This window comes from Oryx dammah, unplaced genomic scaffold, assembly GCF_014754425.2.
Source record: "Oryx dammah isolate SB20612 unplaced genomic scaffold, SCBI_Odam_1.1 HiC_scaffold_17, whole genome shotgun sequence".
Classification (NCBI taxonomy): Eukaryota; Metazoa; Chordata; class Mammalia; order Artiodactyla; family Bovidae; genus Oryx; species Oryx dammah.
This window is the reverse complement of record NW_024070201.1, coordinates 56,070,095-56,082,801: the sequence shown is the minus strand read 5'-3', so window position 1 is coordinate 56,082,801 and position 12,707 is coordinate 56,070,095. Positions and strand designations below refer to the sequence as shown.

At 40.9% G+C, this 12,707-nt stretch overlaps 1 protein-coding gene across 3 annotated transcripts in view; it reads left to right on the top strand.

The window, feature by feature from the left end:
- Nucleotides 1-12,200, top strand: part of BDNF (brain derived neurotrophic factor) — a 61,393-nt gene extending 49,193 nt beyond the window's left edge. For all 3 annotated transcript variants that reach the window (XM_040258921.1, XM_040258920.1, XM_040258919.1), the window contains exon 2: nt 10,339-12,200. In XM_040258921.1, coding sequence (XP_040114855.1) covers nt 10,360-11,112 — 753 coding nt within the window. In that variant the 5' untranslated portion in view covers nt 10,339-10,359 and the 3' untranslated portion in view covers nt 11,113-12,200. The remainder of the gene's footprint in view (nt 1-10,338) is intronic.
- The last annotated feature ends 507 nt before the right edge of the window (nt 12,201-12,707 follow it).

Here is a 12,707-nt window from a genome sequence, read left to right as displayed (position 1 = left end):
TTTAATAAGTATGTGAATAACCTTGAAGTTTATGAGCCTTGTTGAAATGCAGATTCTGATTGAGTGGGTGTGTGGATGGGATGGAGCAGGGGAAGCCGAGAATCTGCTTTTCTTATTAGCTCCCAGGTTTTGCTAATGGTATAGGCCTGTGGATTCCACTTTGGGAAGCAAGACTTCATTTAATTTCAGCCCATGGAAACTGATCCTATACCGATATTTCCTAAAACTTATTTCAGGCTCCACAGGTTTTTCCTTCTGTTGTAACAGATTGGAATTGCATTAATACACTTAGCTTATAAATATAGCACTAAAAAAATTATCTGAAGTTTGAGACTTTAGGTTGCATGAAAGAAATTTTATAATTAATTTTTTTCTGTAAATTCAAAGCCTGTGTGATTAAATAAAACTTAAATGCCTATGTTATAATGAGATTTGTATCTCCTTATTTACTATTTCCATGGTCATTTCCCTTTGTAGGATAATTTTCCCTATGATTTCACAGGATTTGTAGAGATCAACACTTGATAATTTTTTCAGGCCCTTCCTTATACAGTGGATTACTAAAACTTCACAGCACCAGGTAGACAGTGTCTTCATAATTAATACTACTGTCTACCCTGTGTGGAAATTTGATAAATAATTCCTTGCTTTGGATCATTTAATAGTCAGAACATTATTAAATATGAACTTAATTTTAGATCATTATGATAAATTCCACCAGAGATTCTAAGGAAAACAAAATCCTATTAATAATTAAAGAGGTTAGTTTTTTAATTGAATGTTAACTGCCATTTGGTTCTTACAATCTAACAATTGGTAGTTCTTTTTAAAAAGCATTTTTTTAAACAGTCTACTTACTTGATATGCACATGACTTGCATATGCTTGAGACTTCTTTATTAGAAGCTAGAGATGTGCCCTGTGGGGCAGTATTAGGGTGCAGAGCATGGTAAGACTGCCAGCTCTGGGCGGCTCTGGCTTTCAGGGGTGCTCCCTTGGTTCTAGCAGAACAGCAGGTTTCCCAGGGCAGTAACGATGGAAGCACCTGGCGGCCTTCACACGGTGACAGCTGTGCCCAGGGTCAGACTGCCAGGTGGGGTGTTCTCTGCCCAGACTTGGTTCATCTGCCAGGCATTTTCTGCCTCTTGTTCCAAAATTCAGTCCATCATTGTCACTCACTTTAAGTCTTACTGCTCTGACTTTAATTGTGCTCAGTCGCTTCAGTCCTGTCCAGCTCTTTGCAACCCTGTGGACTGCAGCCCACCAGGCTCCTCTGTTCATGGGATTCTCCAGGCAAGAATACTGGAGTGAGTTGCCATGCCCTCCTCCAGGGGGGCCCAGGGATAGAATCTGAGTCTTCTCCATCTTCTGCATTGCAGGCGGATTCTTTACCTGCTGAGCCACCAGGGACGCCCCTTACTTTAACTGCACCTCCCTACTTTAATTGTGCCCCCCTAAAAACCACGTAAATATTGCCAGCACAAAGGGAACAGAGTCATTTAGCATGTGTGAGGACGTAGTTTGTGCAAGGTACTGTACAAACTGCGTTAATTCAGAAAATGCCTAATCCTTAGCCTGATGGAGAATATGATCTAGTTTGACTCCTGGATAAAGTAGGTCTCCAACCAGTGGAAAAAAATCATTTTTCAGAAATAGGGTGGGGAATAGAAGGAGTGAATAGAGGACCAGAGTTATATGGCTTTCTGTCAAAGGAGTATGTACATCTGTGTATTAAATTTATGCTTCAGGGAAATACACTTTCTTTCCATGGTACTTGCATGTATGTGTCACTCTGGGTCTGAACTAAGAACCAACAGTTTGTCTGGCACTCCTGGTGAGGCTAAGTAATGTCTCCAGGTGTCACTCATCACCATGGGCATCCTCGGGGATCAGAGAGTAGTGTGAAGGTCTGTGTTTTATAGGAAGTATAATCAGATGCTCTTGGACATAAAGTACATTTTGGTTTAAAAAAAACTACATTTTTAAAGGAACTTTCTTCACAGCTTTGGAACATATACATTATCAGACATCATTTACTGAAATATTTATTAGTTTCAATTGATTGGTCATTCAAGTAAGTAGGTGAACATCTGAGCTTTTCCCTATCCATTTTATTTATGGATTCCAGCGACCCATTATTTTAGTTAAAGAATGTGAGGTATTTCTGTTTTTAATTCTTCTTGGCTAAGCAACATGTACCTAATGGGCAAACAATACAAAAATAATGTAGAGGGATGGAAGAATCTAGTCCCTGTAGGTTAAAGCCTGGTTTTCCTTTGGAATCTGCGATTCTGACCTTGTTCTATCAGGGGACCCACAGCGAGTGGATGAGTTGATTAAAAACTCTGGTTCTCTTTCCTCTTAGATGAAATGGGGATAATTATAGTTACCTGCACCTCTAGGGTACTATGAGTCTTAATTACTTAATATTTGCAAAACGTTTAGAGATCTTTGAATTAAAAGTGCTGAGCAGTAGAACCCAAGTTCAGTGTAATCATAATTGGAATGAGAGTTTATATTCTTGCCTTCCCTCCATCTCCCTCTGTTCTGTTCTTTCGGCCAAGACAGACATGGCTTGTGGCTACCACCTAGCTCTGCATACTTCTCTCTAACCCCTTTGTTTTTGGCAACTTAAGCCTCAAAATACATACATAGAATAAGTTAAAAGATATGTCCAGGCTCTTAACCCCTACTCCATACGAACTCCTTAATATTTACTTTCAAAGCTCAATTGCCACTGAGAATAAAATCAATTAATTAACTTGTCTCTTCCAGTGTATCATTTCTTTCAGGCTCTCCTACACTTGGTGATAAACTGAACTTCTCAAAGCATTCCTCCCACTCAGAAACTCTGGTTGATTCTTCCATGCTTGTTTGGCAGGTTCCAAACTCTTTAGCATCACCCTAAAAGAGTCTTTCAAAAGCTGTCAGTCATTCACTCTTATTCCTCTCTATTCTAGAACTCTTCTCCCCAGAAATAATGTTGTTGTTCAGTTGCTAAGTCGTGTCCAACTCTTTGCAGCTCCATGAACTGCAGCACACCAGGCTTCCCTGTCCTTCACTATTTCCCTGAGTTTGTTCAAACTCAGATCCATTGAGTCAGTGATGCCAACCAACCAGCTCGTCCTCTATTGCCCCCTTCTCTGGCCCTCAATTTTTCCCAGCATCAGGCTCTTTTCAAATGAGTCAGCTCTTTGCATCAGGTGGCCAAAATATTGGAGCTTCAGCTTCAGCACCAGTCCTTCCAATGAATATTCAGGGTTGATTCCCTTTAGGATTGACTGTTTTGATCTTGCAGTCAAAGGTACTCACAAGAGTTTCCTCCAGCACCACAGTTTGAAAGCATTAATTCTTTGGCACACAGACTTCTTTATGGTCCAATTCTCTCATCCATACATGACTACTGGAAAAACCGTAGCTTTGACCATACAGACCTTTGTCAGCAAAGTGATGTCTTTGCTTTTTAATACATTGTCTAGGTTTGTCACAGCTTTTCTTCCAAGGAGCAAGCATCTTTTAATTTTGTTACTGCAGTCACCACCCACAGTGATTTTGGAGCTCAAGAAAACTGTTTGCACTGTGTTCCCATCTTTGTGCCATGAAGTGATGGAACCAGATCCCATGATCTTAGTTTTTTGAATGCTGAATTTTAAGCCAGCTTTTTCACTCCACTTGCACCTTCGTCAAGAAGCTCTTTCATTCCTCTTCACTTTCTGCCATAAGGATGGTAGCATCTGCATATCTGAGGTTGTTGATATTTCTCCCTGCAATCTTGATTCCAGCTTGTGAGTCATCCAGCCCAGCATTTTGTATGATGAACTCTGCATGTAAGTTAAATAAGCAGGGTGACAATATACAGTCTTGATGTACTCCTTTCCCGATTTTGAAGCAGACTGTTGTTCCATGTCCAGTTCTAACTGTTGCTTCTTGTCCTGCATACAGATTTCTCAGGAGGCAGGTAAGAACTGTACTCCATGCCTCTAACCCAGCTGCTGTCCATCCACTGGAGTCCTTTCTGGATACATTTAAATCCTTTCTATCCTTCGATATCTTGTTCACAAAGTATTCTTCATTCTCTAGCTAGAAGTAACCTCTTTCCCTTTATAGAATTGTACCTGTAATTTCCTGGGTCATTTCTACCTTTATATCTTAGTTACTTTACATATGTGTTCTACTTCCCTCCTAGACTGTAAAGCTTGAAAACAGATCATGTCTGATGAATGAACAACAACAGTAAGCCTAATATATGCATGGAATGAAACTGGATGCAAATTAAAGATTATTGATATTGACTTGAAAGATTTTGTTAAGGTGGCTCTTAATTGATTTGCATCATGTATGTTAGAAATTAAATATGAATTGATAATTTTGCCAACATTACCATTATTCTTGTTGCTTATAGAACTAACATGAGCAAGTATATGTTTAAACTGTGTTTTCTTTGACTACATGCTCATAGACAGAACTCAAAGGGATTGGGGAACAAACAGAGCTTTGTAGTTTTCTCCCTGTATTCCCGAATTATCCATATTATTGCTTGGTTCCCCTTCTTAGTTCTGGCACGAAAACTTGGCTCCAGCATGCATAAATTTTTACAAAGCTTTCTTTTAGAGGAGGACTGAATTGTCTGAAATTCCATCTGCTGAACTAATCAAGCCTTAAAATTGAAGGGTCTTAAAGGTCAAAATATCATCTTAATGGTGCTGCCTTTAGAAAGTTGGACTCTGAGATATATACAACCAGAGAAAACTGTGTCCACACTTTATAAGCTTCTTCTTTGACGACTTTTCATAGCACTGCCTCTCCTCCCTGCAGTTAAATATTTTAAATTTAAAAAATATTTAGAACATATATCCTGATGGTAAAAATGTAGACAGTGAAACAGGTAAGCTTTTATTAATAGCTTTATGATGTCTGACAGATTACTTGACCTCTCTGAACAGTAATTGTCTCATCTGTATAATGTGGATAATAACACCTGTTCTATCTCCTTGTGACAGTCAAATGATGACTGTGAATGTTCTGTAGTCTTTTAGACAAATAAAAGCTATTACTACAGCATGCTGTCATGGATATTCATCTGGTTGAATGTTTAAAACTTGTGAGTAAGGCTTAAAAGCAAACCTCATTTCTATTTCATTAAGTTTCTTTTTAGCCCTGTGCACTGTGTTTAATTTTTCAAGAATGGGGCTAAAAACAACTTGCCTAGCATTTTATAGATGTGGTTGAGTTGATTGTTGTAAGGCTTGGAACAGAATTAGCAGCAATGAATTTTGTTGTATATAAATAGATATATAGACTAACAATCTACTTAGTAATTTTGCATAGCCTCTTTTATCTCCTACATAATAAAGGCTCATCTGAAGAAACTGTCAGAGAAGAAAATTGTCATGGAAGCACTTACTTAACCTTTTATGATTTCCTAATACGGTATATAGAATTACTCATTAAAGAGGTAAATAGAAGAAAGGACATTAAAAGACTGAAAGTTCTAATTTTTGCTATAATATTATTACTGCCCCCTTTTCAAGTCTTCTCTTAAAAACAGCTACACAGGAAGTAGTGTTTCTCTTAGAAACAGCTACACAGTTAGTGTGTTGTAGTATTATTTGTTTTTAAAAATTATTTGTAGTATTTTTAGTAGTTGTAGTATTATTTGTTTTTAAAAATTATTTGTAGTATTATTTGTTTCTCTTAGAAACAGCTACACAGTTACTGTGTTGTAGTATTATTTGTTTTTAAAAATTATTACTCAAGTAAAATTTTATCCTATTAGAGAAACTCCATGGCTGATAATTACCATCTATCAAATACTTTAGAGCTTATAATTTGGGATTAGCACAGCCTGTACTTGGCCTAATAATTTCAGTGAGTTCACTGGTACGTGCCATCTGGAAAGACTTCCTATGAAAATGATGTCAGAACTATGTTTTGTCATGATTTAATAAAATGGTCAGTAAGTTTGGACTGAGTACTACTGTATTATTCAGTGTTAAGCATTATGGGGGAATCACCTATGATTCAGCAAGCTTATCATCCAACTGAAGACTGACCATAATTAACAAACACTGTTAACAATTAACAAGTGAGTATGGAATGAAGTACTAAATGAGACATCATGTGGAATTTTAGAGGCAAAGAAGGTCAGTGTGTGCTGGAGCAATTAGAGAAGGTGGCACGTGTGATTTGATGCTTGAAGTGTGTCATGAAGAATAAGCAAGATTTAGTCAGATAGAGAAAAAAGAATTTGTCAGAAGAAAGGAACAAGTCACTTCCGAGTAATGATGTATATGGGACCCCAAGGACACTGGCTTGATCAGAGCAGAGGTGATGGAACACTGAGTAACATAAGAAAGTCAGCTAAGTGGGATGATGCCAGGTTTTGGAAGTTGTTGAATACCAAGTTAAAAAAAAGGATGGATTTGATCTGGTGAAATAAATAGTCATTGCATGTCTTCATATAAGAGGCTAAGATGAGAGGTTAGTCAGACAGTGGTCATCAGAGTTAAGTGGAGCAGAAAGGATGTCCTGTACATTGAAGGGGATGAGAGGATTATAGTCAAAATAAGATGGTGAGGGCTGTGCTGAGATAGTGGCAGTGGGATGGAGAAAATAGGTTGGACAGGAGGCATATTTTAGAAAAATGAGCAGGATTTCTTCATTGACTGGATTTAAAGGCTCTGAAAGAAATACATTATCAGAATTGATTCCAAGATTTCGAACCTGCATCCTGGGTGGTCCAAAGTATCAAGAAACCATTGTCAGAAACAGAAGAGTTAGAAAGAAACATTGTTCCTACAGGAAGTATTGACCTTATAAGCCAGCAGGCAGGCAGCATTGTAGAAATGTGGGGGGCGGGGAGGGGGGGCCGGGGTGCGGGGAGGGCTTTATCACCAGGTAGGTTAATTACTGAATGTCTCCAGATGTTCTGCTCTAAGGAAGGCCCATGTTTGGGCTCAGGGTGAAAGCCAAATTATATTTACTCAGATGCCATTTGTTCCTCTGAAGTACTTGCTTGTGGAACTGATGAGAAAGTGATATATGAAGTGCTAACTACTTTTATAAGCCAAAAGTTTTTAATAAAAAGACAGAATGAGACAAGTGAAAAGCAGTAACTTTACAGTGTCAGCTTCTTTAAGCTAAGTATAGAAAAAAGGATCATTTAAAGACTCAGTATGATAGTGATAATAAAATAATTTTCCAACTGTATAGTTTAAGATATCTTAATACCTTGGGCCATTTTAAGCAGCAAGTGTGGGCAGTTAGTAAACATTTACTAAACTTACCCATTTTGTTAATTCTAAGATGCACATTTTCTTATTCATTTTTTTAAACATCCCTGAATTGGCTCGTGTCTTACAGTTAATGTCATTTTATTGTCATGGGCTGTGCAGCAGTTGCAACATAGTTGTCATTGCCTTAACCAGGTTATTTTGCTTAATTTTCTTTTTTACATATGCACAAAAGTTATCTGGAGAAGGCAATGGCACCCCACTCCAGTACTCTTGCCTGGAAAATCCCATGGATGGAGGAGCCTGGTGGGCTGCTGTCTATGGGGTCGCACAGAGTCAGACACGACTGAAGCGACTTCGCAGCAGCAGCAGCAAAAGTTATCTATGATAAAATATGTCCAAATAAGTCTAAAATAGCTGTTTTCCATTCTAAGTGGTAATGAAAGCAATAGTTTATCTGGCTGCATTTTGTTTGGTATTCTAGTGGTACCTAAAATGATGTGTTTTATAAGGATGGTATCTTAGATTTCATGAAATATGGTATTAAAAAATAGCTCAGGGACTTTTCTGGTGGTCCAGTGGTTAAGACTCTACACTTTCATTTCAGGCGACCCAGGTTCGATCCCTGGCCAGAGAACTAGATCCCTTAAGCTGAAACTAGGACCTGGCACAGCCAAAATAAAATTCTTTTTAAAAAGGTAGCTCATCACAGCAAATCTCAGCCAGTATGATATAAAGGGCAGGAGTAAAATATTCTAAATTTGTCTTTTTTCAGTGACCTGCATTTGAGGTTCTCCTTGGGTTGCTTTAATTTGGACAGGGAATGCTGGGAGAAAGGGTTTTCATTCAGTGTGTAAATACCATCTGCCAGGAATAGAAATCTCCTTGGAGGATCCAGTTCTTTGATGGTGTAGAATCCAGAACCTTTCCAGATGTTCAGGTATTAGCAGAATGGATATCTGTGTTTTTTCCAAACCATTGTGTCTATGCCAATCTGAGACTGTGCACTCCAAGTAGCTCCAAGCATGCTTGCTACTTGCACAAAGCAAGAGTGAATCTGCAAGGAAATTGGTTGGTGTCTGGGGACAATAATTAAGTCTCAAAGAGGGCTTCCCTGGTGGCTCAGAGGTTAAAGCGTCTGCCTGCAAAGCAGGAGACCTGGGTTCAATCCCTGAGTCGGGAAGATCCCCTGGAGAAGGAAATGGCAACACACTCCAGTATTCTTGCCTGGAGAGTCCCATGGATGGAGGAGCTTGGTGGGCTACAGTCCATGGGGTCACAAAGAGTCAGAGACGACTGAGCGACTGACCCCCCATAGTAGTAGAAACTGTGATTTCAATAAAAGTGGAGGACAGACACCTTGGCTCCTTATGCCCAGAGTTTCAGTTCTTTCTGCAGTATGACCTACTGACTGGAGGTAGGTTACCTTCCCTGGCAAGTGACATTTCATGGGCAGACAGGCAGTCCCCTTTCCTACTGATTGACACAGTATAACAGCTACGGCATGTGTGTCTTTTTGTAAGTCCTTGCTCCAGAACTGAGGAGTAGGAGTAAGTTAGAGTGTCCAGGTGCGGGGGGCGGGGAGGATGCTTCTCGTTACTACTCAGGGACGCGATGCCTCAGGTAAGTGACTCTGACGTCCTCCACCATCCGACGGTAACCTTGTGTCTGTAGGTATGTTCTCACTTCACTTGTTGGCTCATTCTAATTGGCTTCCCAGAGCATGCTTGTAGAGAGAGAGTCAAATTTAGAGTATAGCTACCCTCTGGCAAACAGGAAAAGATTAATTTTGTGGTGTGCTCTTAAGGGACTTCCCAGAAAACTTCAAAAGCCCAGAAAGAATCACCAGCTGCCTGTACCAAAATGTATACATTGCTCCTCGGCCTTTTAAAGGTACGATCAGCTCAGGGCTTGCGTGCATCCACACGTGCACACAGGCCACATTCCAATAAAAAGAGAGGCTATGCTCTCTTAGATGGGTCTGCATATGAGCCAGAAAAGCAAGGGGCAAGGGGCCAGGGGAGTTAGTGGAGATACACACGGATGCACATATGGCAGGCATTGGGAATTGCCTTCCAAGCTTTTCGATGCCTCCTTCTTCAGCTCTCTCTTAAGCAGACACATTGCTTTCATGATAGCAGCCCCAGGCATAGACACGTCATTAAAATCAACATGTAGAAAATGATTTCTGTTTGGGAATAAGCAAAACTTGTATTCATTACGGCCACCCAAAGTGTAGTAAGGAAAATAAGTAGAAAGACACTAGAGCTTGACTTGGGAACCCTGAGTTCTAACATAAACTTTCTTCATGATGGGAGGCAAGCCCTCCATGGCCTTTGGTTTTCTAACAGTAAAACTGGATGGCTTGATGAAATGATCTTTCTCTGTTTTTTTTGGGGGGGGGGCCATGCCACACAGTTTTGGGGATCTTGGTTTCCTGACCAGGGACTAAACTCAGGCCACAGCAGTGAAAGTGCCAAATCCTAACTACTAGACCACCAAGGAAGTCTCTCCTTTCTTCTAATGTATTATCTCCATGGGAGGAAAGAGTCAATGGGAAGACTCCTAGTAGCTCCCTGACTCGTCTTCTCATTCATGCCTGGATGGTCTATAGCTAGAAAGACCCACCCCCCCACAGGCCACTACTGGTCCCATCACACATTCCTGCCTTAGAGCCATGTTGCCAAGCTGAGGGGGGAAAATTACTATTACCCCTGCAGTTGTTGCTTGGTAACATTTTTGATGTTGTGTTTCATGTGACAGCCTGAGCAGAGATCATTAAAAATTAAACTTACAAAGCTGCTCAAGTGGGAGGAAGAAAACACACTCAAAGCCATAGTTTTTCTTCACTTGCTCAAGAGCCATCTAATTTAGGGTTTACCTGCTAACCTTGGGACCAGGGCTGCACAGCTCTGGTTTATATTAAAGCCTACTGCACACACTACTGACATTAACCCATGCCTGGTGCGGCTGCAAGTTTATCGCTAATACAGCAGGAACCTTGACCTTGCAGAATGGCCTGGAATTACAATCGGAGGGCTGCCTTGCATCCCAGCAAAAGAAAGCCCTAAACCGTCTTGTGTCCTGTCTCTGCTCTCTCCCTACAGTTCCACCAGGTGAGAAGAGTGATGACCATCCTTTTCCTTACTATGGTTATTTCATACTTCGGTTGCATGAAGGCTGCCCCCATGAAAGAAGCCAACCTCCGAGCACAAGGCAGCTTGGCCTACCCAGGTGTGCGGACCCATGGGACTCTGGAGAGCATGAATGGGCCCAAGGTGGGTTCAAGAGGCCTGACGTCCTCGTCGTCGTTGGCTGACACTTTTGAACACGTGATCGAAGAGCTGTTGGACGAGGACCAGAAAGGTCGGCCCAGCGAGGAAAACAATAAAGACGCGGACATGTACACGTCCCGGGTGATGCTCAGCAGTCAAGTGCCTTTGGAGCCCCCCCTCCTCTTCCTGCTCGAGGAATACAAAAATTACCTGGATGCCGCGAACATGTCCATGAGGGTCCGGCGCCACTCGGACCCCGCCCGCCGCGGGGAGCTGAGCGTGTGCGACAGCATCAGCGAGTGGGTGACCGCAGCGGATAAAAAGACTGCGGTGGACATGTCGGGCGGGACGGTCACGGTCCTTGAAAAAGTCCCCGTCTCGAAAGGCCAGCTGAAGCAGTACTTCTACGAGACCAAGTGCAATCCCATGGGTTACACGAAGGAGGGCTGCAGGGGCATAGACAAGAGGCATTGGAACTCCCAGTGCCGAACTACCCAGTCGTACGTGCGGGCCCTCACCATGGATAGCAAAAAGCGTATTGGCTGGCGGTTCATTCGGATAGACACTTCTTGTGTATGTACACTGACCATTAAGAGGGGAAGATAGTGGCTTTATGTTGTATAGATTATATTGAGACAAAAATGATCTATTTGTATATATACATAACAGGGTAAATTATTCAGTTAAGAAAAAAAATAATTTTATGAACTGCATGTATAAATGAAGTTTATACAGTTACAGTGGTTCTACAATCTATTTATTGGACATTTCCATGACCAGAAGGGAAACAGTCATTTTTTGCGCACAACTTTAAAAAGTCTGCTTTACATTCCTCAATGTTGTGGTTTGTTGCCGTTGCCAAGAATTGAAAAACGTTAAAAAAAAAAAAAAGTTTAAAAAATACTACTAATAAATTGCATGCTGCTTTAATTGTGAATTGATAACAAACTGTCCTCTTTCAGAAAACAGACAAAAAAAAAAGAAAGAAAAAAAGTCTAACAAAAATTTGAACCCAAACATTCCGTTTACATTGTAGACAGTAAGTATCTTCGTTCTTGTTAGTACTCTATCTGTTTTACTGCTTTTAACTTCTGATAGCGTTGGAATTAAAACAATGGCAAGGTGCTGTTGTCATCGCTTTACTGGCTTAGGGGATTGGGCATGGGAGGGGCATATTTTTGTTTGTTTTGTGTTTATTTTTTGTTCGTTTTGTTTTTTAGTTCCCATAGGGTGTAGGGATGGGGAAAGAATTCCTTCCATCTATATTCTGGTTGATAAAAACATTCATTTGTCTGTTGCAGAGATGTTTGCAGTATCAATCAGATGATTGGAAAGTGAATCAAATTATGACAAATAAATGAAGTGCTCACTCCACTTCCCATGGCGCACCACTTAGGCGCCCACTCACCCTCTGGGCCTTGGTCGGTGGGTGGGGGTGTGGGGGGATCTTCTTTGGTCAGAAAGATCTTCATTTACTCTGAGCACATTCTTTCCCTCCCACCCCCTCTGGTCCCCTCCTTGTTTTGTTTTCTCTTAAGGGAGAAAAACCAATTGCAAGCTCTGAAGTAGTTTACCACTGCTGCAAATGAGTAGACACGTTTTGTCACACCGTGGCACTCATAAGCCTAGAGAATAGTGATTTCTTTCTTTTCTTTCTTTCTTCTTTTTTTTTTTTTTTTAGATGAGAGAAAAAACTCAAAAATGAAAATTCTTTTAGATGAGGGGTAAACATTTGGGTCAGTCATTATGAGGATTAAAAAAAATGGTAAAATTTAAAACTGCCTTGGAAGCAAAAGGTAGAGTTCTATACAGACCCAGAAACACCTAGATATAGAGCAGGAGTCCACACTGCCAGTGAAATGAGACTAAACAGCCATCTGGAGGCTGTGTGGAGCGGATGTATTCTTTCCAGGTGGTCCAGGAAAAATTTCTGAGTGGTCATGCTGAGGTCTAGGTGGGGGTGGGGAAGGGTACTTGAGACATTCCAGAAGGGAGACCTCTAAAGGACTCATCGGGGTGGCTCTGGCATGACACGTGTCAAGTTGCTTGGACCTCGAGCTTTAAGTGCCTACATTATCTAACAGTGCTAAGAGGTTCTCGCTGGAGGACCCCGCTCAAGCTGATTATACCCTCCGCCCCTGAATAATTTTGCATAAAGCTGGATTAGCCCAGAGCATTTTTGGAACCACATGGGTGGCATT